The sequence below is a fragment of the Equus asinus genome, chromosome 24, assembly GCF_041296235.1.
Source record: "Equus asinus isolate D_3611 breed Donkey chromosome 24, EquAss-T2T_v2, whole genome shotgun sequence".
NCBI classification, from domain to species: Eukaryota; Metazoa; Chordata; class Mammalia; order Perissodactyla; family Equidae; genus Equus; species Equus asinus.
This window is the reverse complement of record NC_091813.1, coordinates 50,400,602-50,427,786: the sequence shown is the minus strand read 5'-3', so window position 1 is coordinate 50,427,786 and position 27,185 is coordinate 50,400,602. Positions and strand designations below refer to the sequence as shown.

Below are 27,185 nucleotides of genomic sequence, written 5' to 3'. Positions count from 1 at the left end.
TACTAGCATTTTTAGAACCAAATAAATGTTTTACACTTCAAAGTTAAGAGATTGCCATTGCTCAGTATTGCACAAGTGGTAGAAGTGTCTTTACAGAAAGGATATCACTTTCTGTTAAAGGCCCTTAGCTGGGGCACTTACGTGCTCATGAAGGGCCGCTTTGATACTTGAAAGTGGCCAGAATTATCTGAAGCAACCTTCTGAATAATATGGATGATTAACCTGAGTAATACCTCAGACTTACAGCTTTGCAAATATTTCTGCATGCCTTGTAAATTAATTCTGAAGGCAATTCAGAAAGTAATGCAAATAACAGCAGCTTCATTAGGGAAGGTGTGCACCCTTTCATGTTGACCTTGTGAGTATCCGTCATGTTGAACTTACATATTCAAAGTTTCATTTATATTTACAAGTAGCTCTTTCACTGTAGGTAAAAATGTGCTCCTCAAACTAGATTATTAACTCCTTGAGCAGAAGAAACATAATTTTATTGCTTTTGTTTCATGCTTCTTCTCTACCTCCATTGTTTCCAGTATAGTTTTGGAAAAACAGTAGATGCTCAAGCACACATCTCTTTACCCTGGAGTCTACCAGGAGGAAAGATAAACAAGACCACTGTCTCTTAAACCTCTGAAGTCTGGACCATCTAAGATCACAAATGATCCTCCTATTTGCTGTGTTTCAGATTTATTTTAGAAAGACAACTTCTTACCTTGACAGGTTAGTTGTTTCCAGATAATAAGACTTTTGTAGAGGAGACAAAATTGGAAAAGGGTAACATTTGCAGTGTGGCTCTCTGTCTCTGCTTGGCGTGGGGTTCACACCCAAACTCACTTTCCACCGACCGCTGAGATACCATTATTGCTCCACACTTTTCAAGCTCTGCTGACTCATTCTAATCTGATGCTGGCCCAATGGCAAAAGGCTGTGTGTTTCATTATCAGTCCCCTGAGCCAACCATTCATTCTTCATTTAAAATTCATGTGGACATAGTGGCCACAGGAGTGTGTCAGTAATTCTATTACCATTAACCATGAATGTAAATACAATTGTACATCCCAAGTAAGGGCAAGTATTTAATGGCTGGAAAAAATTGCTCCTTGAATTTATTATGCAGTGAAACTTCTACGGATTCTGGGAGCATTTTGATATTGGTTAAAGATGTTTTGCTTTTTAAAAAGTGCACATGCTGCAGAAAGAAATTTTTATGTTAATAACTCCAGTATCTCATATAAAATGTATTAAATTTTAAACATGTTGGTACCATCTTAGAAAATGCCTTTTAATTAAAGTCATAATTTAGTTGTGTTCAGCTTAATTGCAAATATCATTGCCTATAATAGTAAGTGACTTTTTCATGAGTTATGGTATATGCCGCCTTTTCTTAGCATTACTACTGACAAATTATATTTCAAATGTTTTAAATACTCTATAAAGTTAAATTAACATTTTATTATGTAATACATATATCTGTGTTTGTGTCTGCATACACACGTACACACACAGATGCACAGGCAAAGAACCTTTTTTCTCTAGGGCACTGGCTCATGGAGAAATCTACCATCTTATCGAAAATCCGTGACTAGCATCTCTGGAACCCACAGTAACCTATAGGGAGTTTGCATTCTGTTTTTTTTCTTCTTTCGCTTGTCTGTGAACACCATATATTGCCTCATCTAAATTTTCTCTTCTGGTTTTGCTTGCTTTGTTTTATTTAAAAAAATCTTTTTTGTATGAATATTCTGAGCTACTTTGAGGAAAGTACAACAAAGAAATGATGCATATAAATGCCCTTTGAATGTAACTTTTTAATAATCAATTCCGGATATGAAACAAATAAGTGGGAAGTTGATAAGTCATGTGGAGGTTGGTGAAATTGCTACCTTTTTGTAATTCATGGCATATTCCATCTATTTCTTTTCATTTTATTACTTGCCAAATTAAATTGATCCTTTATGTACATTTTTGTTCCATGTTGTATTTCTAGATGAAGATAGTGGCTAGCTAACAATCACTTGACTTAGCATCCTTCTATTTTCTATTCAAGAACATACGTCAGAGTTACAGAATCAGAGTGGCCCTGTGAACTGAGTCTATCTGTCAGTGATTTGTTAGACTCTGGGCCTAACTTCAGTGTGAATGTAGGTGAACTGACATATAAATGGCTGGAACAGATTTTGACCTTTGCGTCAGATCAAGGCTAGTCATGAAGAAGGTGGGAGGATGCTTTGGCCTGTGTTCAGTGTGTGCGCCTATCTTACAGAGGCGAGAGGTGCAGCTACCAGGAAACCAAGCAGCCCCTGCCCTCCTGTGTGGAACTGACACAGTGATCCGGGCCTTCCCTAGGCATCTGGGTGTTGCCCCTTCTTTTTTACATCCAAGTGGAACAGCAACTACCAGCACAGCAACCGTTATGAGGGTGGAGGATGACAGGCAATGATACTATGTTGTAAACTGGGTGAAGCTGACCATATAGAAAGGAGGAAATAAGAGCACTGCTCTCTTATGATTGTGTTTTTCACACATGCTTCTGGTTAACAACACAGCATTACTGTCTTTGTTCTGGCTGCTATAATAAATACCATAGACTGGGTGGCTTCAAACAACAAACATTTCTCACAGTTCTAGAGCCTAGGAAGTCCAAGAAGAAGGTGCCAGCAGATTCCATGTCTGGTGAGGACTCCCTACCTGGCTTGCAGATGGCTGCCTTCTTGCAATATCCTCATATGGCAGAGAGAGAAAACTCTGGTCTCTTCTTCTTCTTAGAAGGGCACTGGTCCTATCTTGGGGCCTCCACCCTCATGACCTCATCTAAACCTAATTACCTTCAGTGTCCCGTGTCCAAATACCATCACAGTGGGGATTAGAGCTTCAACATATGAATTTGGGGGAGACACAAATGTCCAGCCCATAGCAGTTACAAGGGACTGAATTCTGTTTCTCGCTGTCAGCAGGTGTACCAGAGGAGCATGAGAAGATCCACCACTCCTCCAGCAAAGCCACGGGGGCCGAACATTTGCTAGACATTGGCAGTGTGTTTAGAGGCTTGGTGTGTTAGCAGCCCTGCTGTGTATGAGCTAAGAGAGGGAGATGCACATTCATCCAAGTAGATTGATAGGAGGACAGGTGCATATGGTTTTTTCCTAAACACTAAATTGCTTTTCATTTAAGGATCAGTATAATGAAAAGAAGATGTCAGGAGATTCTGGAAATGCAGTAAAAGAATTTCCCAACTTATGTTCTAGAACAGAACTCCTTTGATAAGCCAAAAGTGTTCCATAGAACAGAGGGTTCAGGAGTTAAATGCATTTTAAGAACACCTCATATTCCTTCTCTCTGCCCTGACTTGATAAAGTACATTAAAATCTCTGAGATCCTACAGCAAAGAAATTTAACCTTTTCAACACAAGCTACTTGATCATAGAACCATTTCTTTTTCTAGAAAACATGGTTTTGGAAAAAATAATAGCATGAGATGATAGACAATAATCTTAAAATGTAGAGAAATCTCATACTTTTGAGAACTATTCCCTAAAAGGAACAGATGAAAAATTTTAAAAGCATTTGATTTGAAATGATAAAATATCAGGAAACGTAAATTCTGTGAAATCAGTTAGTAAAAGCAACATGAAAAGATAATAGATGGGAGACAGCACACAATAAAATTGCTACTTCGGGGATATAAAGAGCAAACTTGAATGCTCTCTGGAGAGAGAGAAAAACATTTATTTGAAATTTATTGGAATAATTAAATGCAAGCAATTGTTAAATATATAGTAGGAGAAAATTTTCCTGAGCTTAGAAAGAAAATCAGTGTTTCAGATTGAAATGATTCACAATGTTCCAAACAAAATAAATGAAAGGATTGATACCTACGGTATCTTTTCAGTATCAAGGATAAGTGAAAAAATTCTGTGAGCATCCAGAAAAAAAATTAATTCCAAAAGAATGAAAATTGAGTTGGTCTCAGAATTCTTCTCCATACCATGAAATACCCAAACTCAATATAAACATATAGGGTGGTGTTCTTCTTTTTTCCCCTAACTTGTAGATACAGTTGAAAAGATAACTGTATACCTTCACCTAAATTCACCAATTGTTAGCACTTTCTGACATTTACTTTCTCTTTCTCTCCATCATTCATGCATCTATATAGGTCTCTCTATAGACATCAATATGTAAGTTGCAGATAACATGTCACTTCACCTGTAAAAACTTTAGCATTAGTATATAAATCCTACGGATAAAACATTCTCCTACATTACCACAATACCATTATTAAACCCAAGAAATAGAGTTCATGCTCAAATCTCTCCAAACATCTTTGCTAGCTCTTTATTTTTGATTCACTAAAGGATTATGCATTGCATTTTGTTACTATTTCTCATTAATTTCTTTTATTTTCAAGGGTCAAAAACCTTTAATAACTCTCCCTTGCAAACCACGTAAATTCCTATCAACATGGACATTTCAGCCCTTCATAGTCTTGCCAAAACCCATTTTCCAAGCTAATCTTTTCTACTCCCTTAAGTCAAACTAAGCTTCCTGCAAGATGAACATCAGCTCTTACATGATCACGCCTTGCACTGCCGCTCTTCAGTACCTTCGTTTTTACTTTCTTTGAGTGCGGTACTCAGGACTTAACATAGTGTCTTGCATGTAGAAATTTTGTTTGATGAATGTTTGTTTACTGAAACTTGAATTGTTTTAATAGAACACTTCTGATTTTTTATCTTGCCTCACCTTGTCTTTATATACAAAAGCAATTTTCAAAAATATTGGGGGGAATATTTTGAACTATTTTTTAACAATCATTTATTCATAGATACATTCATTCCACCATTCATGATAGAACTTTCATTTGTGTTTGCTATGTGGCATAATTGTGTGAGTGACTAACTAGCTCATACTATGACAATATATGCAAAGTGCTTTAAGAACCCCGGAAAGAGAACAATTAATTTTCTGGAAGGGATTAATAAGGGAGGTCATTACAGGGAAATGAGACAAGGATCAACACTGTACCTAAGAGTGAATGAAAGTAAATGGAAAATAGTGTGAACAAAATCCTTTTCATTTTGTTCAGATAATGTCCCTTCTTAAGAACATTTCTTTGAAAAATTAGATGTTGCTGTTTAGATTAAAAATGGGGAATTATTTTCTGTTATGAACTTTTGAACCTTTTAAGAAGTAAAACAGAGATCTGTATATTGTTCATCCATTCCCACCTATATGCTCGAACAACTAACAAAGATACTCAGTTGTATATATTATAAATGTGATCATGATAAATTCAATATGGGTTATATTTTTGGATAGCAAGACAGTGCCAGAACTGAGATTTGAACATGGGTCTCTCTGGATCTTGGGCCAAGATAACATATAAAGTTCATGATCTCAAACTCGGAAAAAGGGGAAGGATTAGAGGAAGAATTGAACAGTGGAAGACAGAGGGAGGCAAAAAAAAGAAGGGGGGAACATTTGAGAAGGCGTGGTGCTGAGTTTTGGATTGAACAAGAAATTAAGACATCTTAGCTCTGGAAGTGAAAGTCAGTGACCCTACAGATATTCCAGTTCCCCCTTCCCACTGGTTGTGAGCAATTTAGTCAGTTTATACTTTGGGGAAATAATAACTAAATAAACATTTGCATCTCAAGGCTGCCTGATTCTTAGATCAAATAAGGTATCTAAGCAATTTCTTTTGCTACTCTAAGTGGCAAAAATGTATTATTGAAAAAATACTGTAAAATTCAGGCTAACTAGCATATTTCATATGGTATTTACACAAACAGGGACGGTGTCTTCATGCTGAATGTTATATGTATACCTCTGTTTTAAAACCAAAACACCAAGCTGGCTTCTACTTTCTGCTCCCTATTCTTTCTTTACAACTGGGAGCCTTTGGAGGGCTTCCAATCAGGCACTTGCTCCCCCGTGTGGCATGTCAGGAAATAACATGCCATATGAAAACAAAATACAGGTTTTTGTTTGTTTTGTTTTTAGTTTTCATGACTCATTAATTTATAGGAAGCAAAAGGATATGTGATTTTAGTTGAACATAAGTGTACAGTTTAAAAATATCTCAAGCAGCTTGTGTATAAATGAAAACACATCAAACTGGCAGTAGTTTTACTTTGTTAATATCAAAAAATTGATCAAGATTTAAATTTTCTTAATGATTCAGGCATCTAGTTTCTATGTGGTGGTGATAGTTACACAAAACGCGTTCACGATGTAAAAAGTGAATGAAATGAATACAATCCAATTTAATAAATTAGTAGCTCTAATTTTAAACTATGTATTTAAAATGATATATGCATATTAGCTACTTTATAACTATTTATCAGCATCGCATCAATCATGAAGTCATTTCTCATGCATTTTCACAATGTGCTTTGCATTAAGTTATTAGAAACTTTGGCACGGGAACTACAATTTGAGAAGGTATTCTGTTGTCTTAAAAGTGTATGCCTGGCAGGGACTAAATTTATTTTCCTATTTGTTTCATCAGGGCAAGGACTTTCTTTAAATCTCCTCTCCCTGCAAAGCTATCTCCTTATCACCTATAGGTGCTTTTAAAAAGGTTTTGTGAGAAAATATGGAGGGAGGAAAAGCATAAAAGAAAAAAGCAAAAAATTATATTCCTGCTTCCACGTAATTATAGTGAGCATCATTTTTTATGTATCTTGTATGTGCATAATCCTGAACAAAGTGATGATCCAGGGCTTAAAGAACTTGTGATTCATTCATTCATTCATCAAATATTTATTTAATGTCTATTATGCACAGTTAATATTCAGAGAACTGGGCTGCAATGGCCAACAAGACAGTCTGTGCCCTCATGAAGTGTACATTCTAGTTGGCAGTGGAGGGGAGATGCCAATTAATTAGAAAAGACACATTATATAGGCAAGATACCTATTTATTTGTTGTGTTACTCTGGTTTTTATAAGAGTGAGCAAATAATTGAAATCAAGGAAAACATTTTGTCTATGCAGAATGATGATACATCGGAGTAGCAATGAGGAGAGCTTTCTTACATTGGGAGTTCGAAAGAAATCTGGAAGCAGAATTTTATGCTAAGATTATGCTGGTTGTGAAGATGAGGTCCTCAGAGCTTCAGCTGGATGCTTCTGTGAACAGTATTGAAGTTTAAGATAGGGGACCCTGCAGCCTGGTTGCTTAGGTTTGGGTTCTTCCCTTTGCTAGCAGTGTGAGTTCGGGCAAATCACTTAGCCTCTCCAGCGAGGTGGAGATTCAAAATAGTGTTTACCCCTCAGTGATGTTGTTTGGATTAGATGAGTTAATACATGAAAAGTGCTTAGAGCACTGTCTGGCACAAAACAAGCAATAAGAATATTTGCTATTGTCATTCGGATGCAAACCTGAGCAATAATGAGCCTTTAAGGAGCTCGTCCCAGGATCCTAGCTTGGTGTCACGGCATAATGAAGGGACTGTGGAACTATGATAATTGCTGTGTGGGGTAGAAGGAAGAAGACACTGGTTTTGTTCTTTGCTATTTGAAAATTGTGGTATAGCTTCATTTTTTTGGTTTGTTTTGGTAATTTAGGTTGTAAACAACAGGATTAGGTACATTAATGGAGCTGCTGTTATGGGTGGGAGGACTGCCCAGTGGACAGAGCAGAATCCCAATGTCAGGCACCTCACTCCACGTTTAACCCACCAGGTTTCCCTGGATGTGCCTCTGCCTTAATGATGAGTCTCCAGGATTTTCAGGTTTCATCTATAAATACTTAAATTTGTCTTAGCTTTATCTTTCGGAGAGTAGAAATCATAATTTTTCTCTACCACATTCGAATGTTATGATGCCTATATTTATTTCTGTAAAGTTCCTTGCTCACTAGTAGAATTAGGGAATTTGAACTGGAAAAGACTTTTAGATCATCCAGTCAAAATACTCATTTTGTAACCGGGGGAATTGAAGGCCTGATAGGATAAGTTACTCACCTGAGGTAACACCATGAGATGTGAGCACAGCTAGCTCTTTTAAATGTTACTCAGAAGTCACACTGCTTTCTTTAAAAAGAACTTTATAAGTAAGCTTTTGCCCCTAGATCTCAGCAGTTTACTCACGTGACATGAGGGCTGTTGGTTAGTTGTGCTCAGCTGGCTCTGCCTGGGGTAGGCAGGCCTAGGCTCATCTCCATGTGTCTTTCCTTCTGGGACTCAGGTCAAAGGAGCAGCTGCTGTCTGGCGTATTGCGCTCTCATGGTGGAGAGCAGAAGATGGCGTGTGGGTGGAGTACACTATTAAGACTATTTAAAGCTTCTGCTAGGATGTGCCATATTTTATGTTTGCGCCCACTCCAAAGCAAGTCACATGGCCATATCCTGAGTGGGATGAGAAAGGATTTTCCACCTATTGGAAGCCATGGCAAAGGCCAAGAGAGAAGGGTTCATTGACCTCATGTCTTATATAAATAAATGCAATCAAAGGGCTTGAAGTCCAGTAGGAGAGATACAGTGTAAATATGTAGGAGCAATACTGTGGAATGAATTTGATAGCAGAAGTCATGTATGTGGGATACAAAGGAGCAAGAGAGCTTCTTTGCTTGCTTAAGCCAGGAGGCTACATAGAGGAGAAGATGCCTGAGCTGGACCTTGAAAAAAGAATTTGTCTATAATATGTAAATAAAATGGCATTGTAGTTGGATTTAATAGTTTTTTCAAATGCACAGAAAGAGGGAAGAGCATTTGTACGAGTGCGCAGAAATCAGGGAACTACAGGTAAGCATTTAAACTTTGAGGATAGGATGCAGCAGAGAACGCTGTTAAGGCATCTGAACTTTAGGCAATGGGAAACACTTGAAGAGCTTTAATTAGGAAATAACGAGTTCAAATTTGTGCTTTTGAAGACTACTCCAGTGACTGTGGAAGAAGGACAGTGACACTGGAGACAGGGAAAGAAGCATACAAGTTTACCACAATATTCCAGGAAAGAGAAACTGAGGGGGCACTCCACAAGATAGTGGCAATGAGGATGACAGATCAATGGAACATAATGCCCAGTCAGAGATGAAAAGTCCAGAAGACAGCCGAATTGAGGGTGACCCCCACCTCCCTCCAGTTCTCTGGTTTTACTCTCTGAGTTTCAGGACGGCGTTGCCATTCACTGAGATAAAGAATTTAAGCTGGGGAGGAAACTTGGGGAATAAGATAGTGTGAATTAAAATTTTGACCTGGTACATTTGAGGTGCTTGCAGGGATCTAGAAGGCAAGAGGAAGGCGGCATTGCAGAGAGAGGCTGGGGAGTCAGCACATGTTCCTTACAGTCATTGAAGCTGAAGGTCTGCAAGGATACCAAGAACAGGTTGTGAGAATTACATGATGTCCCAGGTCAGAACTGACATTGAAGGAGCAGATGGAGGGGGAGAAGCTGAAAAGGAGCAAGCCTAAGAGGAATCATGGTATTAGATGGAGTAAAATATTTCCAGGAGGGAATGTTCAACCTATTTTTCCCTTGAAAAGGTTGCAGTTGCAGAAACAGACCTTATCCATGGCATTATCATCAGGTCATTATTAAATAGTAGCGATAAGTTTACTTCCAGATCCGTGAGCAGGGCCTTGTGAGAGCTGCCTGAAAACACTTGCTGGTTGGCGATGGAGGGAGATGGTAGGTGTAGGGGAATCCGTCTCAGTGCCTGGTTTTGAATCAAAGTTTACCCGCTTTGTATCTAGGGGCAAATTACTTAATCTCTCTATACAATTTAGGTTCTCCTCTGTAAAATGGTGAAAATAATATCCATATCCCATAGGGTTGTTATGAAAATTAAGTGAAATATTACATAGCAAAGCACTTAGCACAGTGCTTACTTTAAGGCAGGTGCTCAATGAAAATCCAGTAGTTTTTATTATGATGTACAAGGAGTGCTACCTTTTGCACGGAAAGATGGAGACGTTGGCCCACCTTGCATTGGAACATGTACTTTGAACTGTTTTTCTGGGGGTAGTGATGAGTCATGCTGAGTATTCGCACTTCTCCTGGTTCACCCTTGAACTAGTCAGAGTCATTAGGAAGATGATTGGCCAGCCTTTGAAGTGCCAGCTGTGACTAGGAGATGGTTTGTCTTTATGTGGAGTGTTTACCTGAACGTGACCTGAACTATGTTTGCAGTGAGCTATGACAAATGAAATTAAATCCAAATAAACAGACCCCGCCTTGTGTAAGCTTCATGTAATACATGTCTGAAATAAACAGCAGGAACATATCTTATATCATGGGTCCTCACTTAATATGAAGAAATTTTCAAAAAGGAGAGCTATCTGCTTTTGGGAGTGTGAATGAATAATTAGCAAATTTCCAATAGTTGTCTTGCATAGGTAAAAACAATGAAAAAAAGATGAGAGGAGACAATATTCTGCTGTGAAAATAATTTAGCTAATACATGAGAATGTCCTTTGTATTTTCACAAGGAGATAAAAATGAATTTCAAGGTATTTAAATTATCATGCATTACATTTCTCAGTGACTTTCAAGTTCACTCTGTTTAACATGTCAGGTAATTATTGAAACTGGCTGGAGGAAGGAGAGGATTCAGGCCCCAGGTTCTCCTTCATCGTGGAGAAGCCTTCCTGAGAGTTGTGGGAGAGTGTTGAGAGGGAGGGGAAATGTGGCATTCAGAAAGCTCTGAGACCTAAAACATTGTACTGGAAAATTAGTAAATTATTACTTTCTGTTTTTATAAAACAGGAAACAGGAAGTAAATAGTTAAAGGAGTTTACTGTTCGTACTGTCATTCATATGACATCCTAGATAGCTAGACTTGGATTCCAGCCTTGCAAACAACTAGCAGTTTATTTCAGACTTCATCAGTAAAAGAGAGATTTGGACTAACTCATCTTTAAAATTTCGTGTCGTTTACATGTCATATTCATTTTTTGTTGATAGAATAATAGACTTTGCAAAGAATGTCTAGTCTAACATTGTTCTTTCTGAGGGATCTTTTATAATTTGAAGCTCCTAAGAGGAACATCAAAACTCCCATAAACAGAAACCCCAGTGAACCAGCCTATTCCTTTGTTGGGCCGTCCATTTCAATAAAAAAATCTTTTTTATGTTTGGTGGATGTGCCATTTTATTTGATTATTTATCATTTCATTTGTGCATGTGTTTATTGACTTCCACAAAGGTTTTAGGTTGGCTTACATTGCTGAAACAGAGGATAAAATAAAGCTAAACATAAAAAAAGACAAAATCAATGAAAAAGAACAGAGAAATAGATCTTGCTGAGCCTCTAATGGGAGATAATTATCGCAGTTTAGAAATCAGTTTAGCCAGGGGTTCTCTGGCAGATAAGGCAAAAAGGGAGACACACTGTGCTTCTCTCACTGGTTTATGTAAGAAGAGATGCATTATGCTTTCAAGCATTAAGTTCAAAGAGAAATAACTTCATGGGTGTCTTTATATAAGACTATCAAGTATCATAATAGACAATGTCTTGAGCAATATGTGGAGACATTGTCTTAGGTGGTTAATTCTTATATTGCCTCTAAAAACGCTGAAAGCTTTGTGTATATGTTCTTATTTTAAAGTCACTCTACCTTTATAACAGTTGGTTTGGAAAACAGAGGGAGTAAAATACTCGCAAATCTGCCAGTCGAATGCAACTCTTTTCATGTTGGCAAATTTAATCATCTTTGCCCTTATGCAATTAAGGTTTTCACAAGGAACCTCAGCAGGGTTCCTTTCGCAGTAAAGGGCTCCAGGGCATGTGAGCTGCCAGACATATCCTCATGTTCGCAATTATAGTATTCTCTTAATTTTGCACCCCTCTTGTTTCACTTAACACATTTTATGTTTTTTCTTGTTACAACATAATTTTTATGATTATATTTTTAACTCTCAATTTTCAGATTTACTGCAATTTAACAGACTTTTAGTGCCGTAAAAATGCTGCAGCGAACATCCTTATACATATTGCTTTTCCTATTTTGGATGATGAACCGTGGTTAGGATCCGATACAAATGCTTTTATTGAATTTCGTGTTGGAAATGGGCCCACATTAATGGATATTATAAGATCCAGCCCTTTACAGTGTGTTGGTGTATTTACTATTAAGAATGTTGATGATGATATTGCTCATTACGTTTGGTGTGATTTCTTTACGAGGACCTATGTGAGAAATTTCTCTCTCATTGTAGGTTCTTTTTTTTTTTTTTTGAGTAACAGTTTGTTAATATTTTCTTCAGGCAATCAGGTAACTGAATGTATTTCCCTCATGGCTATGGGCTGCCAGAAAAGCGGAGAGCCAAATCTTTGGCCCACATCTAGCAAACATGGATTACAATCTAAAGACTACCTTCCATAAAGCATCTCAGTCTTGTTCCTGGAGGCATCTTCCTTTCCTTTCCTTTTAGTCCTATTTCTTTCATCCATTTATTTTAAATTTTATTTTATTTTGATAATTTATGCAAACCTTTGGATCTTTCTGGAATAAAGTGGGAATATAACTCAATAAATGCATGTAAATATTTGGATTATTTCCTTAGGGTAAGTTTTGAAAAGTAGAAGCACTGGCTCTCAAGTCACATTAAATATTAACCCAGGGAAGGATTTTCTGTAGGAAACTGAGATAATATAATCCAAGTATGTAAATTCCTGGTGATTTATTGCAAATATAATCTTGAATGAGAAGTTCAAGTCCCAAGAGGAATAAAGAGTGAAATTGTTTCCCAGAGACTTTGTAACATCAGATGCTGCAAAAGCTATTTTCATGTGAAATTATGGTATGCTTTTCAATTAAATTATCTGACGAAATATTGAATGTTACAATTAAGTAATGTTGATTAAAGTGATACTCATCTTCTTAAGATATCATATGTATAAAAAATAAAACTGTTATCTGTTCTGAAAATTTGAGAGCCAGCTTTGATAAGGGGTTGGCCTATTTTTATGAGTTAGACCATAAGGGTCTTGAGGATAAGATCAATATTTCTCTCAAAAATATCCGAGATATTTGAACAGATATATGGTTCAGGCTCATGATTTCTGTGCTATATAATATGGAAGAGATGGTTGAGTTTTGTGTGTAAGGGTAATCGATTATGTCATCTTTGACTATAAAGTTACCTCAGCTGGTCTCCTGGACCAGGAACAATCCCAAAAGACCTCAGGCCATGAGAGCTCTCAGATGTATCCTCAAATAGCGTTTTTAATAAGTTTTTTTAAGTCACGTGAAATAGGCATCCTCTTTGTGGCTCTTCACTTAACTCAGCCTAACTTTTTTTTTTTTAAGGATTGGCACCTGGGCTGACAACTGTTACCAATCTTTTTTTTTTTTTCCTGCTTTATCTCCCCAAACCCCACCTGTACACAGTTGTATATCTTAGTTGCATGTCCTTCTAGTTGTGGGATGTGGGACGCCGCTTCAACGTGGCCTGACCAGTGGTGCCATGTCCGCGCCCAGGATCCGAACCCTGGGCTGCCGCAGCGGAGCACGCGAACTTAACCACTCGGCCACAGAGCCGGCCCCTCAGCCTAACGTTTTAATAGTCAAACTTACTGACGGTGTCCACCGCACACTGAATATGCTGGGCTGGGAGGCGGGTGCCCTTGGGGACCCACTAGGTAAGTTGCATGTATAAAAAGAGTCAGTTCAGTTTGTTCCCTTTGGTGTAGTGGACTTTTTTTTCCAAGGAAAGGAGAGAACAACTCTTCAACATGATACCACTTCAATATTTTATGACAGTTGTACCTTCTCCGGTCAAAACTACTCATACTAGAATCTTACACTATTTTTTGTAGAACAAAATACAGTGAGTGTTGTCTTGAATTCTGTTTTAATGGGGGATACAATACAATAACTCCGTTAAATGTTATTTACTTATGGGTGTAGACCTATCTTAGCATGATTTCTGAGGCAATGGTATAGGAGGAGTTATCATGATTATCTTTGTAATAGTTTTGAAAATATTGAATATTTGAAAATACAAATAAACTTTCCAAAGAGAAACCAAATAAACAGGAGTTTACGAGTGCAAGAGTTCTCTCACACAAAATTAATAGAAATTTCTTCACTCAATATGTTTGGCAGCTACTATGTTATGTAGCCATTATTGTGTAAAGAGTGGAAAATCTTACTTTGCAAGTGGCTCTCTTTTGTTGACAATGCTATTTGATAATACTGATATTCTAATATAGTACTCACACATTGCACATTTAGAAATATCTATCATCCTTTATGAATAACGACACGTAAACTATCCCTGGGGGGTATATAGATAAGATCATTATTCTCATTTTCTAGATAAGGAAACTGAAATGAAATTCCTTGCCTAAGGTCAAAGAACAAATCACTGGCAGAATAAGATTAGGGCACGGAGTTCTTGATTTTCCATCCTTTGCTCAATCATCTAAGTCATATTGTTTTACTCAGTACGGGGACAGATTATTATCAGTCAGTAGGAGTAAGGCTATGCCCAGATGATGCTGGAAGACCAGCTGAAAAATGAAAATCTGCTCAATCAACCATTTATTTACCTATAAAATGCCAAACTGCTCATTATACGGATGTTTTTCACTGAGCCTACTAGCTTGTCTTTGTGTCTCACAGACACAGCCTCTAACTTTATGTTTATATTGTATTCTAAAGCTAATTTCTGGAGGTTCTGTCTTTTTAAAACCTAATTTTAGAATATCCTGGGTTTCATAATTATTTACTATGTTCTGAATATCATGTTACCAGTGTGGTAGATGGGGACAAAACTCTCTGAAAGAGCCTTTTGATAAAATCTCCCAGCACTCCTTTGTGCAGAGCAGACAAACTCTTTTCTACCATCAGAGATGATGTGGAATAAGATCTCGCCATGGGGAGAAGCTGTGCTTCTACATCTGCCATCAACTCCTTTAAAAAGCACTTGGGCCTGGCTAATAGGACTGGAATCATGAGACTCAATCGATATCACATGGATTCCCCCAGAATCAGTTACTCTGGATGTGAAGATGGCCAAAAAATCAGGTGATCCATGAGACGGTCGTTATAGAAGTTGATGGGCAGAAATAGTTGGATTCTTTCAACATTCAACGAGCCTTTACTGTACTCCTCACACAGGCTTACCTACATCTCTGCATCATATCCTAATTCTCGGACATGTTCTGGCAGATTAATCAGCTGACAGGTGAAGCATTTAATTCTCGGACATGTTCTGGCAGATTAATCAGCTGACGGGTGAAGCATTTTCCCCTAGGTCAAACGGCAGAAATGAGAGTCAAGGTGGACACTGAGGATGCCTGGCCTTTTAGCTCAATTCATTCAATCATGATGCTACTCAGTTTGTTGATGGATGATTCCATTATATTTTATAGTTAGCCTTATATTTCTTGTAGTTCAACTACAAAAAGGCTTAACTAATCTGAATTTAGAGTAATTCACAATAAGAATAACGCAAGCATTATCACTCACTTCTAGTCTGTAGAATTTGGAATAGGTTTGGTTCAATAATTGAGATCACAGTGAACCAGAAAAGAAATAGAAAATTCATTTCTCCCTAGTTCTGAGACCCCCTGAATTCAATCTTTATTAGGAATGACAATTTTCAAATGTGTGGACTCACCACTAACAAATTAAAACCACTTTTAAAAAACAATCATGTATTTTGGATTTGATTACTCAGGTTTACAATACTGAAAGTGCCTTCATCATGACTGTAATGTCTTGAATTTCCTTGATGTAGCTTCTGTGGTCTAGTTTTTCAATTAGATATATCTTTCAGTCTTGTTTAGATTGAAAACTTGAGTGAACTACATATAAATAATCATGATGCCAGTTAGAGAGGGAGTAGTTATTTTTGTGTTATGTTGCAAAAATAACAAAATCAAATATAAACATGAATGATTGTCCTCTAATAGTATTTATATCCTGTGGCTAAGTTTGTTTTCCTCTCTTTAAAAACAAAATTCCAGGGAAGTCTTGTCTGGAAAGTATTTGTATAATTACCTATTTAATTTTGCAGCAGACATTTTGCAAGCTTATATTTCACTGCAAATCCAAGAATTAGTGACATCATTCACTCAGTTAGCAGATGTTTATTAGTTGTTACTCTATGCCAAGCTCTGACTAGGTATTGATCAAGAAAGAAGCTGGGGAGGGGGTACATTCAAAACGGTAGTTGGGGAAGACTGGGTCTGAGGATCTAAACTGAGACCTGAAGGAAAGTTCTAGCTACTAGAAGATTCATAGGAAACACACTGAAGTGATACTCAAGGCCCTGCGATAAGAGTTACTTAACTTTTGTGAAGACTACAAAAGAAATGGAACTTCAGGGAGAGAAAGCAACAGCTATGAGAAATGTTTGACCACTAAGGTGGAAACATTTGGAAATTTGGAGATTTCTTAATGCCTGCTCTCTTGTTTTCATGATGAAGAAACTGAGGCCCAGTGAGATTGACATGTTTTTGGTCATATACTAGTTAAGTTGTAACCTGGATCTCTCATACCCTAGTCTATAGCTTTTTCTATTAAACAAAATCACTTTTATTGTGCTTGACAACTCTAGATATATTGCAAAGTACTGGTTTTTACAGTTGAGAGTTTAAGCCTTTATCTACAAATACTTGGCAAACATTTGTTTAGGCTTTCTTTGTAATCGATAGTGACTGCCAAAGCCATATCAATCATTGTGATTTGCATCCCTTATTAAGAAAATCACAGGGAGTTCTTTAACTCTTCAGTCATCTATTGACTTTAGTCTCTAGCTTAGAAATCATTTGATCTTTTGTGATGCATTAAAAAGGAATTCCTGGGCCTGGCCCCATGGCCAAGTGGTTGAGTTCGCGTGCTCCGCTGCAGGCGGCCCAGTGTTTCGTTGGTTTGAGTCCTGGGCGCGGACATGGCACTGCTCATCGGGCCATGCTGGGGCAGCGTCCCACATGACACAGTGGAGGGACCCACAGCGAAGAATATACAACTATGTACGGGGGGCTTTGGGGAGAAAAAGAAAAAAATAAAATCTTTAAAACAAAAAAGGCATTCCTAAGGCTGTTTAATTTCCATGTAGTCCACTTCAATTTGGAACTGATATGGTCCATCTTGTCAAAAAAGGGGAATTTTTTTATTGCTTCCCATCATTTCCAATTATAGACCTATCAATTTGCTAGACAACTCAGCTATAATTTATGCAATTTTCTTTTTGATAAATGGCAAGGCTTGAATTTTCAGGCCAATAATTTAGATAAATTGTAAGTGTACTTTATATGTAGCTAACTTTATACTTCTAATATATGTATATACTTCTAATATATATGTAGAAGAATACATATATATATATATTTTTGCTGAGGAAGATTAGCCCTGAGCTAACATTTGTTGCCAGTCTTCCTCTTTTTTTGCTTGAGCAAAGTTAGCCCTGAGCTAACATCTGTGCCAATCTTCCTCCACTTTATATGTGGGTTGCCACTACAGCATGGCTGACAAGTGGTGTGGGTCTGTGCCTGGGGTCCGAACCTGCCAACCTGGGCTGCCAAAGAGGAGCACTCCAAACTTAACCACTATGCCACAGGTCCAGCCCCTCCTTGTAATATTTTTATTACTTAATGGAGAAATGAATTGGGGCAAATATTGTTTATAGCTCTCTTTGATTTTTTGTTAGCCTTTTGATCCACATACAGGGATCTGTTATGAGCTTAGTTATATATTCTAATAAAACCCCTCTATTTGGTGATGATTATAGAGGGCAATTAACATTGCCCCAAGAGTCATAGTCAGTGGGAATTGTAACTTGACAGATCAGAGATGACAAGAATGTGTTCCAGATACTTTAAATATTATAGTTTAAGAAAGTTATATTGATTTTGGAGGAGTTAAATGTGCTCCTGTCCTTTGTATTTTAATATCAAAAACTGAAAGTGAAATATTTTCCTGTATGCAGGTGACATGATTTTTTTTTTTTGGTTTTCTTGAGGAATAATTGACAAAATTGTAAGACATTTAAAGTGTACAATGTTGTGATTTCATATTTGTGTACATTGTGAAAGGATTTCCCACTGAATTAATTAAAACTTCTATCACCTCACATATTTACCTTTTTTTCTTGCTGAGAATGAAAAGTGTTATCAACTGTAGTCATGTGTTATACATTAGATCATCAGACCTTAATCATCTTGTAATTGAAAATTTGTACCCTTTTACTAACCTTTCCCTATTTTGCTCACCAACGTCCTCCCCACCCCAGTCCCCACCGGCCCCGGCAACCACTTTTCTACTCTCTGTTTCTATGAATTCATTTTTTTAAAAAGTAGATTCTATGTATAAGGGATACCATATAGTATTTGTCTTTCTCTGTCTGGCTTATTTCACTGAGCATAATACCCTCCAGGTTCATCCATGTAGTTGCAAATTACAGGATTTCCTTCTTTTTTAAGGCTGAGTAATATTCCACTGTATCATGTTTTCTTTATCCAGTTGTCTGTCAGTGGGCACTTAGGATGTTTCCATACCTTGACTATTGTGAATAATGCTGCAATGAATATGGAAGTGCAGATATCTCTTTGAGATGGTGATTTTATTCCCTTTGGATGTATACCCAGAAGTGGAATTGTAGATTATATGATAGTTCTATTTTATATTTCTTTAGGAGTCTCCATGCTGTTTTCCATAGTGGCTGTACTAGTTTGCATTCCTGCCAACAGTGTGCAAGGGTTCCCCTTTCTCCACAATCTTGCCAGCATTTGTTGTCTCTTGTTGTTTTGATGACAGCTACCCTAACAGGTGTGAGGTGCTAGCTCATTGTGGTTCTGATTTGCATTACCCTGATGATTAGTGATGTTGAGCACCTTTTCATGTGCTTGTTGGACATTTGTATGCCTTTTTTGAAAAATGTCTATTCAGATCCTTTGCCCATTTTCTAATTGTGTTGTTTGCTATTTAAGTTGTATGAGTTCCTTGTATATTTTGGATATTAACCCCTTATTGGATATGTAGTTTGCAAATATTTTCTCCCATTCCATAGGCTGCTTTTTAATTTTGTTGATGGTTTTCTTTGCTATGCAGAAGCTTTTTAGTTTGATATAGTCCCACTTGTTTATTTTTACTTTTGTCACCTTTGCTTTTGGTGTCAAATCCAAAAATCATTGCCAAGACTGATGTCAAGGAGCTTCCCCCATATGTTTTCTCCCAGTATTATGGTTTTATGTTCAAGTTTTCAATCCATTTTGAGTTAATTTTTGTTAGTGGTGCAAGATAGTATCTAGTTTCATTCTTTTGCATGTGGCTGAACATCACATGCAACATCATTTTCCCAACATCATTTATTGAAGAGCCTTTCCTTTCCTATTGTATATTTTTGGATCCTTTGTCATAAATTAATTGGTCATATATTTTTGGGTTTATTTCTGTGCTCTCTATTCTGTTCCGTTGATCTTTGTGTTTGTTGTTATGCAAGTACCATACTGGTTTGATTGCTATAGTTTTGTAGTATAGTTTGAAATCAGGGAGTGTGATGCCTCAAGCTCTCTTCTTTCTCAATATTGCTTTGGCTATTCAGGGTCTTTTGTGATTCCACGGGAGTTTTAGGATTGTTTGTTCTACTTCTGTGAAAAATGCCATTGGAATTTTGATAAGGATTGCATTGAATTTATAGGTCACTTTGGGTAGTTGGGAAACTTTAATAATATTAATTCTTCCAACCCTTGATCATGGAATGTCTTTCCATTTATGTTTGTCTTCTTCAAATTCTTTCATCAATGTTTTATAGTTTTCAGTGTACAGATCTTTCACCTCTTGGTTAAATTTATTCCTAAGCATTTTATTCTTTTTGATGATGTTGTAAATGGGATTATTTTCTTAATTTCTCTTTCTGATAGTTTGTTGTTGGTGTTTGGAAATGCAATTTTTGTATATTAATTTTTTATCCTGCAAATTTACTGAATTTGTTTACTAGTTCTAACAGTTTTTTGGTGGAGTCTTTTGGGTCTTCTATGTATAATATCAACAGATGACATGATTTTATTGTCGTGAACTGGAGATGTCTTATTAGACAACTGGATCTACTGTCTGAAACCCTCTGGTTATAGGGAATCTTAGATTCACAAATCCTCAAGCTTGAATCCTGGCAGTACCACCTACTTGCTTTTACAAGTTATAAAATGGGCTTATTAATACTTACCTTATGTGACTATTATGAGGATAAAAAGAGATAATGTAATATAGTGCTTAGCATAGTGTTTGGTTCAAGAAAAGTGAGTATAACAGAATCTTAAATGGAATTTTTTTTTTTTTTAAAGATTTTTTATTTTTTCCTTTTTCTCCCCAAAGCCCCCCGGTACATAGTTGTGTATTCTTCGCTGTGGGTTCTTCTAGTTGTGGCATGTGGGACGCTGCCCCAGCGTGGTCTGATGAGCAGTGCCATGTCCGCGCCCAGGACTCGAACCAACGAAACACTGGGCCGCCTGCAGCGGAGCGCGCGAACTTAACCACTCGGCCATGGGGCCAGCCCTTAAATGGAATTTTTGACTGAGGCTATCAAGATATTATAGACGTAAAATTCCAAAGCCAGGTCCCCATACCTAGAGCTTACAAAGACAGGTACTGCAGCTCTTGGATCCCTCACTTGTTAAGGATTTTACAAAGGTGCTAGCAGTAGAAAGGAGGAAGGATTTGGGAGGGCGTTTTGCTTTTAGAGACAGCTATTGGCACATTATGAATCTCTCCTTTCTTCTGAGCGGGAGGAGTGGGACTCTAGATTTAATGAAGGGAGTTTCAGGAAGGCCACGCTGAGAGTCTGCTCTCTGCTCTCTGCACTTGAGAAGATAGAACCCTGGAGCCTGACTCAGGGTGAGAGAAGGCTAACACAGCCTGCAACAGTAGGATATAGGCTCTTTGTGGCATCCACCTGTCCTCCCAGCAATGATTAGGACAAGGGAGGTGTGAGTATTATCTCAGGACCATAAGTGGAGCTCCTACATGAGCAAAAGTGCCAAGGGGCCAGAAATAAATGGTCTGGAGGAGTTTGGGGTTCTGCCTAAGAGGGATTCTGCCAGAGAATCAAGAGAGACCTATAGGGGAGAGAGTGGTGGGTGAACTGCCACAGAAACAGAAGCTGAGAGGCAATTGGGTGTAGGCAGCCTAGGAAACACCTGCATCTTGGGAAGTGCAGGGGGAGGTCCTGCAGAGATGGGAAAGCTCCAAGCTACCTGCATGAGTCTCCTTGAGAGAAGAGCCAGCTTGAACATCTTCCAGGCTGGGAGTCTGAAGCTGATCTAGGTTGCTGCCGGTCCAAGTAAGGCCTTCCCCGTCCTTTATCCCCTCCTCTCTCTGCTCTTACCTGGATACTCAAAACCTGGCTGGCAAAGGGATAGGGAGGGAAGAACCCTAGGCAGAGAAACAGAGGAAGCCACCCACACCCACATTTCCCTCTGCTGCCTTTCAGTCTGAAGCAGGCCTGAGCTGTGGAAGGGGAGAAAATCTGAGATTAAATCAGGTAGTAGAGTGTTTGATCAATATCTTGGGCTGGACATTCTAAGTTTGAGTTGAGATTATGTTTGTGATTTTAAGCGAAAGTAGGGCTATCTGATAGCAAAAAGTGAGAAGAAAAGCTTTGCTGGAGCTTTCATATACGGGCAGGAGTGTGTTATCCTCACTGAGTACAATTCAAAGAGCATTGGGAAGAAGGGGAAAGGTGTTATTGCATTATTGTGCTTGTCTGGTTTATTGGTTACATTACATTTGTTGATGCTGTTATAGAAAGGCTTACCTTTAAATTTATATCGCACATTCAAAGTCTTCATTTTTGCTTGATATTTCACTGGATTTTTCTGGCTTATAATAAATACCCCTAAACCAGCGATCAACTCACTCAGTTATTTTAGAGGACGTTTTCTAACCAGATTTTTCACAATGCTTATCAGAAAATTACTTTGCTTAAAGTTTAATACTGTATGAGTACTGAGAAATTTTAGTATCCAAGGGAGAATTGGGTAGCACTTCCATTAAAAACTTCCAGACTGAAATAATTCATCATGCACCATGATGTAGTATTTGGGGGACTTGAATTTCCATTTGTCCATGAAGTGGAGCAAATAACCTTTTTTTGATATTCTTTTAAATCGATGTATGACACACATAGTGAAAGTGCACATTTCATAAGAGTTTCGTTTGATGAACATTCACAAAGGAAATACACTCATGTAACCCACACCCAGTCAAGAAATGGAATATTACCAACACCCTAATCTGATCCCTAATATCAATAGTTTTATTTAAACTTTTAAATAATGAAACCGTATTTCTGTGTTTGTGAGATTCATTCCTGTCAATGAGTGTATTTACAGTTTATTTATGAATCTGTGTAGTGTTCCACTGGACAATTACACAACACTTTCAGTCCTTTCTATAGTGAGGGAGATTTGGATTGTTTCCATGTTTAGGCTGTTACAAATAATGCTGCTAAAAGCATTCTTATACATGTGTTTTGGTGAATGTATTGTGCATGTCTGTTGATTATGAACTTTGGAGTCGAATTACTATATTCTATGTATGACTGTGTTCAACTGTAGTAGATTATGACAAATAGTTTTCCAAAGAGGTTTTAAAAATTATACTTCCATCAGCTGTGTATGAGAGTTCCAATTATTCCATTTCCTGTCAACACTTGATACTGTCTTTTTTCTTTTTAGCTATTCTGGTGTGTGCCAATTATTTTTTGAGGAAAATGTTGTCTTAGCCATTGGCATGCCTTCAGTTAACCTCCACGCTGGGATTGAGATGTCTTCTACTCCATCTCCTTTCTTTTCATGAGAGCATTGCTCCAACTTGACTGATCATCGAAGCATAAGTTTCTGTATTTAGCAAGGAATTCAGCATATCTAAAACAAGCCATGGAATTAAGTCTTCTTGGCTCTGACTCTGCCTTCCTTGGCCTAGCATTGGCACCAGGTTCCTCTGGGCCACCTACTCTTAGAGTAACAACAATTTTCTGAGGAAAATTTGGGTGCCATTAACAGAAGAAGGGACAATGGTTATAGTGGCAGGCAAAAGCAACAAAATATCTACTACAAGTCAGACAATTTGAAAAAAAGGTATGCAGTCCATTTATTCCTCTAGATGCTACAGGACTTACCCTTGGATTAAGCAATTCTGCTGGAAAGCTGTATACATGGACTGCCTGGTTTTAGGCCCTGTGGAATTGCTTTTATTGGACTACACTAGGACATTCTGTTATCAGCCTGCCATGAGAGACAGTATCATGAATGGCCTTCTAAAATTCTTTATATTATTGTAGGGAAGTACTGAGGACACTATTTATTCTATTTCAGTGTCCACATTATAGGATTTCATGGGAGAAAATTGTCCCTGGTTTCTGTACCAGGAAGAGTTGAACTGTTTCTAAACACCTCTTGTGATTTTATCACATGGATGCTGTGATTTCTGATGTGAAACTGATACTGTTTCATTCTTTGCAGTGCTAGATGGAGTCAATTTTATGTCTTGTGTTAATCAAGTATACTAAGGCCTCAAAGCACAGGTTTTTTTAGTGCTAACCTCACTCCTTTATTTTTATCTTTTCTTTAACGTCATTTCCCAGTTCTTTTTTTTTTATTTTGTTATATGTCCTCTGTAAACTTCCTGAAGTCTTTTCTGAAACAATGTTGAGAAATAAATAGACTTTGTTAAAATTTTATTCCATGGATTGAAACTATCACCACAAAATAAATCTGCTTGACTTTGGCAAGAAGTTTATTAACAGGACTTATTCTGGGTTCCAGTTTTACATGGCAGGGTTGTGAAACACTACAGAATCAGAAGGCTGGATGAAGGGGGCTTTTTCCTTACCCGAAGACAGACCTTCTCAACACTGAATGAATTCGTGAGTCATTACATGAAAACAAGTGATGGCCTATGCGTGAAACTGGGAAAACCATGCTTAAAGGTGAACTGCTTTCAAACTATGTTCATTTATTTTTGAAGCTAACTTTTTTCTTTCAGATATTGGAGTATTTGTATGCGACATATCAGTTCAGAAAAAACATCATTTGATTACCTAAGTCATGGATAGGAAAACTACGGCCCATGGGCCAATACTGTCTCACCCTTGTTTTTATAAGTAAATTTTATTTGAACATAGACATGCTCATTCGTTTACAAATTGTCTTTGGTTGCTTTTGCACTGTAATAACAGAGCTTAGTAGTTACAACAGAAACTATATGGCTCACAAAGCTTAAAATATTTACTATCTCATTCTTTTCAGAAAAAATTTGCCAAACTCTGACCTAAGGCAGTCACTGAAGACAGACAATATTCATCCTTTGCACTAAGACATTGATTTGGTATCTTGCCTGGGGTGCACTTAATGATATGGCAGAAGGAAAAAAAAGTGCCAGAATATAATTCTTACTTAGATCTGTGTTCAAGAATATGGTATTAAATTACCAGGTTCATTATCTGGTTGACTTGTCTGCATCTAGATATCATTTAACTAACTGTTCTAATAGTTGGATTGCTTCACCTGGCCTATTTGGTGGGAGGAAATAACATTAATAGAATTTATCGACATCTATTGTTATTCAGTTGTGTGCATGTTTTACTTAAATGTATTTAAAATTATGTAGTTGTCATACAGTGCAGTGGGACAAGCCCTCAGCTCCTGGTCAGGGTTCAGGTCTCACATACTGTCAATGGGACCACCAGTCCTATGTTTTATACCCAGATGATTGGAAGTAGCTTACCTGATACAAATATGTCACTTAAAAATACTCAGTTTAACCAATATTGTTGAATTCTGGTGGTGAAAAGGGTTTATAAAGAAGTTTAGGCAACGTTCTGTGCACTCAAGATGTTGATGACTTGCTGGAGGAGATAAGATAAATTTCCAATAGTAGACGGTAAACTAGACTATAAGCTCTAGGAGGGCAGAAGCATTGCCTGTTTTGTTTACAGAATGGCACAGAGTTGGTGCTTGAAAAATATTTATTTACCAAATGAATGAATGAACAAATAAATGAATTTGAAAAATGATGAAAATTTTAACTATGTGAAAATATATGATACATATAGTAGATGCTATAGGTCCAAGAGTTTGGGAAATAATTGTGGATGAAGTACAACTTCAACTGGGCCTTGAAATTGGGAGGACTTAGCTAGGCTAAGAGGCAGGGAGAAACCATACCAGACCTGTGTAAGGGAGGCATTGGATGTGACGTGGGACAGATGGACAGCACAGTGCCGGACTTATCAGGATTTGGGAGGAGATCAGGTTGGAAAGGTAATGACACAGATTCTGCCACAATTGCTTTACATTTTAAAGTAATTAGAATAAAATTTACAGTATTTTGTTTTTAAAAACGATGTCTCTCTTTAAAAGTACCCAGACTATTATTTTCCACTTCTAAATTTGTTAAATCTAACTTTTTTCTTACAAGTATTCTCATTATTCTGTGAAACAGGTAGAAGTCCCAGCTCCCTTTGATTTGTCATATAAAACTGTGGACCAGTGGGAGATAGACCGCAACTCTGTACAGCTTCTGAAGCGATTAGGATCCGGTCAGTTTGGCGAAGTGTGGGAAGGCCTGTGGAACAATACCACTCCAGTAGCAGTAAAAACATTGAAACCAGGTATGAGAATGAGAATGTCGAAGACTAAAAGGTACATGTTGGTTTTTATACGCTCAACTTGCCACTGTCCAAGAGGTCATGGGACAGCCAATGGGCAGCAAGCAAGTATTGTAATCACTCTCCCTGGCCCAGGTAACCATAACCTGTGGCCATGGCTTCAGAATATAAGGCAAGAGTATGCTCCTGGAATCAGGTAGGTCTTAAAATGTCTCCAATGCAAGTTTTCAAAAAGGCATCTCTTCTCTAAAGTTAGAATTCAATTCTTCAATGTTCCTCTCCTCTTCTTTTCCTCTAGCCTTAGGCAAAAAATACTGTCTTTACTGAAAAAACTTAAAAAGAAATCAGTAGAACCTTGGAGCTATTCAGGGAATGACTATTTTATTAAATACTAACTGTGTATGGTTAAAGGTAAAATGGCCCATCGAAAAGACTTCATATTTGAAAATGTAGGAACTATTTTTTCTTCCATCTTCCTTTTTCCTGTAGTAGAAATGAAAAGTATGCTAAAATCCATATTTATTCAGCCAGGCATTATTCCCTCCATTTCAAAGGTGGGATAAGAGAATTTAGAGAGATTAAGTAACTTTCCTAAGGCTTTGTAATCATATGATCTTGAGTAAATTCTTAAACTACTCTATGCCTCAGTTTTGTCATTTGCAAAATAGAGATACTAATAAGGCCAAACAAGCAGAGTTATTATGAAGATTAAATAAGCTCCTTAGTGGAAATGCTTTGAATAATATCTGGTTCATAGTAAGTCACCAATAAAAACTATGACTATTATTATTATTACAAAGTCAGTAAATGGCAGAGCTAGAATTTGAACTCACATCTATTACTGTTGCATCACATGCCAGCGAAGTGACATTCTATGAAAGTGCAATGTTATGGTAGTAGCCTCATATCTACTTCTAATAACATAGATAAGAATAATAACCAGAGGCTAGAATATAGTTCTCTGGGGGACCTCCATTATCTACCTAGTCCCGAAGTCTTAGAGATTTAGAAAGTCTCCTGGTGGCAGAACTTGAGCACCTGGATGCTACTGGCTGGTCTTAGAATGTAGCGTCACAATTCCCAAACTGTGTGCCAGGGCACCTTGGGGCACCACAGTGAATTCACAGGGATGCTGCAGGATATTTAAACGTTTTGAGGTAAACATCTTAAATAGTGCACAAACTGCTACACAGTAAGGTAGTTTGCAGTTTCAGGATTAGATCATGTTACATTCCTTTTGCTGACACCATATCTTTGTGGAGCTGGGTTTTTGGTGGCTGCTGTGATCACATGTAAGGTCCACACAAAAATCAACGTGGAGCAGGAAGTATAGGTCGCAGTGTTCTGTCTGCTTCTAAGACTTGGGAAATTGTGCAGTGCCCAGCAGATGCTTACATCTCTTTAGTAAGTAATTGTGGTTAAGAATGAAATAAAATATTATTTTTGCTTTCACTCTATCTGCATTACTTTTTTAAATGGATACATTGTTAGGACAGGAATTCTTCTTAAATTGTTTGGATTTAACCAAGTAATCAGTAGAATTGTTAGGTATTCATTTTGGCTTAGGGGCATCGTGAAAAATGTTACTGAGACAGTGAGGGTGCCGTGAACTGAGAAGGTT

At 37.6% G+C, this 27,185-nt stretch overlaps 1 protein-coding gene across 1 annotated transcript in view; it reads left to right on the top strand.

Moving 5' to 3' along the window:
- Window positions 1-27,185, top strand: part of FRK (fyn related Src family tyrosine kinase) — a 103,185-nt gene that overhangs the window by 59,559 nt on the left and 16,441 nt on the right. The window contains exons 3-4 of the mRNA XM_014866152.3: window positions 23,721-23,884; window positions 25,399-25,567. Of these exons, the coding sequence (XP_014721638.1) occupies window positions 23,721-23,884; window positions 25,399-25,567 (333 nt within the window). The remainder of the gene's footprint in view (window positions 1-23,720; window positions 23,885-25,398; window positions 25,568-27,185) is intronic.